Source organism: Loa loa (assembly GCF_000183805.2).
Source record: "Loa loa unplaced genomic scaffold supercont3.754, whole genome shotgun sequence".
In the NCBI taxonomy this organism is placed as follows: domain Eukaryota; kingdom Metazoa; phylum Nematoda; class Chromadorea; order Rhabditida; family Onchocercidae; genus Loa; species Loa loa.
This window is the reverse complement of record NW_018108934.1, coordinates 6,586-11,337: the sequence shown is the minus strand read 5'-3', so window position 1 is coordinate 11,337 and position 4,752 is coordinate 6,586. Positions and strand designations below refer to the sequence as shown.

Here is a 4,752-nt window from a genome sequence, read left to right as displayed (position 1 = left end):
ATTTATATTATATTTAAAGGCTGTGATTTATAATTGTTTTTTCATTTGGAACAGTTTTAGTATAAATTGACTAATTTTTAATAATTAGACATCGAATCTTGCCATTTCGGAAAGTTTCTGATTATGTAAGTTTATGTGATTTTATTAATATGTGTTAATTAAGGATGTCTAAAATCTTCCTGTTAAATATCTCATAGAATCTTAGAGAATCGTCTTAAATAACGAGAAATATCATAAATGGAAGAAATAAAGATGAATTTTCTAGGAACAACTGAATGTTTTGAGCTATGAGATGTCAGTTTTCGTCATATCCATAATAGGCAATTTCAACCTTTGAACTTTTGAATTACAAGAATTCTTTTAACAGCTTATCAATTTTTTATTGCTCGCTTCAAATGTTTTCAGATGTGAGAGTTTTTAGTGTTGGAAATAGTGTATTTATACGCCATGGGTGAGAATGGTGTTGGAAGTATATAATATATCGAGATGTCGAGAGTTATTATCAAGACTGGTATTTTGTTTTGAGCATTGAGCAGATATCATTGTAATGTAATGGAAAACGAATTTTCAAATTTTTTCGAAATTATTTTTCCCAAATTTAGATATAGCAGCGCTGAATCAATTTCCTAAAACTTTGACTTAAATTGAAGTTTTAGGATTATTTTAAAGATGTTTAGCTTCCATCATTTTATTTAATTAGGGGAGAAATGTGTGAAGCGCTTATATTTTATTAACAATTAGTTCATCTTTTGCAATTTTGATCTAAAATTAATAAAATTTGACCTAAAACAGGGACTCTAAATTTAATTTGATTACAGCTTGTTGAATTTTTCAAAGTTCATTTTTAAGTTTGAAATTTTTGTTTGTAATTTACTGAATGCCTTATTCATTATATTTAGACATTCTAGCATTGATTTCATTTTTATTTGTTATACTTTTTGTGTAAAATATATCAATGGAATGCTAATTTTTGTATAACTAATTATCGATCAAACCAGACAAAAATTTTATGAAAAATTAGAGGAAGATCTGGAAGGATTTTGTTTAATTTGAAAGATATTCTTTATTTGGAATAAATTCTTCGATAGTTCATAGTGTTACTGATACCATCGTCATGATTCATATGATTTTTTTTCTGAATTGCTACAAAAGTATGGAATAAACTTGACCACTAATTATGGCTATTTGTTGGTATTACATGAATTATTAGATCCAGTTCTTTTCTAATTTGTTTCTAATTGTTCAGAAATATGATCAAATATGAAAAGTATGTGTCTTTTCATAAGTTACCTTCCCTGTTTTATTCATTTATATTCGTTTCATAATTTTAGGCAAATTATACGTGTATTTTCTATAAATATTTGCCAAAAATATATTTTCTTAGTAAAATTTGATGCGAAATGTTTAAATAATAGACATATGTACTTTTTTCATATGATTGAAGTGATAATGATGAAATGTGATATCATGTGGATAATATCCGATATTTGATATTATTAAATAATAATTCAATATAAAAGCTACAATAGTAATAGTTTAGAAGAAGCATTTAACAGGTATATAACTAACATATGTCTATTTCTGAAAAAAAAAAAAAAAGAAAGAAAAGAAAAAACGGAAAGAATCTTTGAACAGTTGATAAGATGCCTACAAAGTGTTCCTTATCAGTCATTTTGTCATTTTCATTTGCAAGCAATATGTCCATTGAATCAAAGTAAGTTCCTTATTTTCTTCTATTAATTTTTTATAAAAATAATCAATAAAAGATAACTTCTTACGCGTTACAACTTTTATGCAACTTTTCTTTTGTTTCGTTTTTTTTTCAATTAGTAAATTTTTTTTTATTTTTTGAAAAAAAAAAGCAAATAACGAATAGTTAATTAGTTTGTAATTAGATTAAAATTAATGTTGAAATCGTTGTAAAGTTAGTTATTTATGAAATTTCTTAAATTAAAAATTTAATTTATTTTCTGGGTTTTTATTTTATATATTGCACTGAGAATTTCTAGGTGGTTAACAAATAAATAATTTATTTAAGCCAAAATAACAAAGATTTCTTAAATTAAAACAATGAAGATTTTTTTTGAATTAAAGAATTTGTAAAAGATTTATGCGTTTCTATTTTATATTTTAGCATACCAAAAATGACATACAATTGCTATTACAATAAACTTTTTAGTGGTATTTAAATTTTTTTAAAAAATGAAGTGGAAAAAAAACTGATGAGAATTTATCTTTGATAACTTGCAAAGTTTTAAATTGCACTAAATTTTTGTATTATTTCTATTAAATTTCCCAGGCTAACTCCTTCAATTCTAATTCAATTAAAATATTAATTGGATGTTAATTAATTGAAATAATTGAAATATCAGTTGAAAATATAATCTTGTATTACATTGTACAATGATAGCATTCATGCTTAAGTTATCATTTAAAATGACATCAATATTTGCTATTGGATTATGGCAATTATACTATTTAAATCAATTAATTATTCTATCCTTTTTACATTGGCAGTAAATTCTTTTCCAATACTGAAATACAATTTATCAGTAACACTGATATTAACACTTAAGTTTCCGTTAAAATCTGCAAAGTATTGATATTATCACCAAATTATCATCGTAATTCAAATCTATGATTTAATTGAACAAATTTTTTTTTTTCTTTATGATAGAAATAGGGAAGCAAAGATCAATAAAACTGATGTTAACATTACAATCATATCTATCAGTATGATTCATCCTTTGATGCTAATGCTATCCATTAATATCTAATTACTAAATATTGTAATAGTTGTCATAATATAAATACATATTAGAAAATTTAATTATACATGCTAAAATTATCTTAATCATCTTAACTTACGATTTTTATATAAATATTTAAAGAAAAATTTTATTTTCTTCATTATTATTTTTATCATTAATAAATTTTTTGTCGAAAAATTTTAAAATAATTAACTAAGCTAAAGAAAAAAGTGTAAAATTTATGCATAAAATAACAAATTAATAATTCTTAAATATATATATATATTTATGAAATTATTTAGCATATAACTTTTTCAAATAATGCAAAAAATTAAATTATGCAGAAAAAAAAAAGACGAATAAATGCTTAATGATAACAATTCATTACAAGCAATAAATTGTGGAGTGATAAACTGCCTAAATTGCATCATATTAACTGATAATTCGTAGACATTTGTATCACATAAATGATACATGAACACATATTAGCATCAAATATTTGCTAATTTTTATCAGCTAATATTTTGTAATTAATATTTCAGTAAATGATAAAACGAAAACGATCATTTGATAAATTTGAAAGGAATTTTTCAAAAAAAAAAAAAAAGAAAAAATGAAAACTATGCAAAAAAAAGAATCATATTCTAAAAGTAACCAAGCATTAATTTCAAATAAGCTAATTAAACTATTTAATTATTTAATTCCAGTAATGGAACAGAAAAAGTGAACAGCGAAAAACTCATACTTCTTTTGTCACCTTTTCATTACGGTAAAAACAAAAAAAAATTATCTTGATTTTAATTTTAATTTTAATTTTTATTTGATAACTTTTCCATCAATTAGTGCAATTTCGGGAAGAAGTGAAAGTGGTAAATTTATTTTATTTCATTTCATTTAATTTGCCAAAAAAAAATTTTGACGTACTTCACTATTCATATCCATTTAATTCAATAATTTAAAAATGTTTAATGCGGACTAAATACATTATTAATATTACTGAAAATATTGTTCAAAATTTTCTTCAATCAAAAAAGCGAAGTTATTCATTTTGATTTAAATTTTAAATTTAATTTTATTTAATAACTTTTTCATTAATCAGTAGATTGTAATTTTTATCATTAACTATCAAGCGATATTTTAGAGATGAAAAAATTACAATTTGGATTGATAATGGTGATAAGAAAGCGGAACTTCATACTAAAACACCATGTTGTGATACAAACAGTACACTAGATGGAAGTAAGCATATTTGTTTTTCTTTTTTTTTTTTAAATATTTCGAAAAAAATCTTTTTAGGATGCATTTATTATATGAATCATAAAAGTATAAATGTAAGCACTTGAAATAATCATTCAAATTTTCCTTATCATTGGATATTGATAAGGTTCGTTTATTTTTGATCATCTATTTGTTCGTTAAAGTTCATGGTGCATTATTGTGATTAAATATTAAGTTTGAAATGAAAATTTTTATTTTCCAAAATTCTATTTTTTATAATTAATCTTAAAATTTAGTTCTTTTTCGTCATAATAATTGAGGTGATAAATTTAATTACAAGTTTTAATTTCAAAAAAAAAATTTTTTACTGTTTAAAAATATTTTCAAATTTTTACTTCTAAAATATCGTTGTGATGATATTTAAAAAAAAAAAAAATAGCATAAATTACAGGTATTGCTGCAGCTAATGAGTTATCATTATATGCTGGACATAAAAGTCTTCCATTAATTACGGCATTTTTTAAAAGTTTCAATGTTCAAAATGTTGATGATAATAAAGATGTACAAAAAAAGGTATGTGACATTTTTCATCCTACTTTTTTTTTTTCATACATTTTTTTACGGAATAAAAGTTGAATGAAAATTTGAAATGTTTTTTTGATGGAAGAAAAATAATTAGCGAATCTATCAAATCAGTGTACTGATAATATGTTTATTAAATGAATTATTGTTATGATATGTACACATATATTAATGTAAATAATTATAAAGGAATGAAATATTT

At 22.4% G+C, this 4,752-nt stretch overlaps 1 protein-coding gene across 1 annotated transcript; it reads left to right on the top strand.

The window, feature by feature from the left end:
* Nucleotides 1-1,643: 1,643 nt before the first annotated feature.
* On the top strand, nt 1,644-4,691 carry LOAG_12739 (hypothetical protein; the record flags this gene model as incomplete). Its single annotated transcript, XM_003148251.1, has 4 exons — nt 1,644-1,714; nt 3,892-3,989; nt 4,420-4,541; nt 4,665-4,691. 4 exons carry the CDS (start codon nt 1,644-1,646, stop codon nt 4,689-4,691), a joined length of 318 nt encoding a protein of 105 aa, XP_003148299.1.
* Nucleotides 4,692-4,752: the final 61 nt, after the last annotated feature.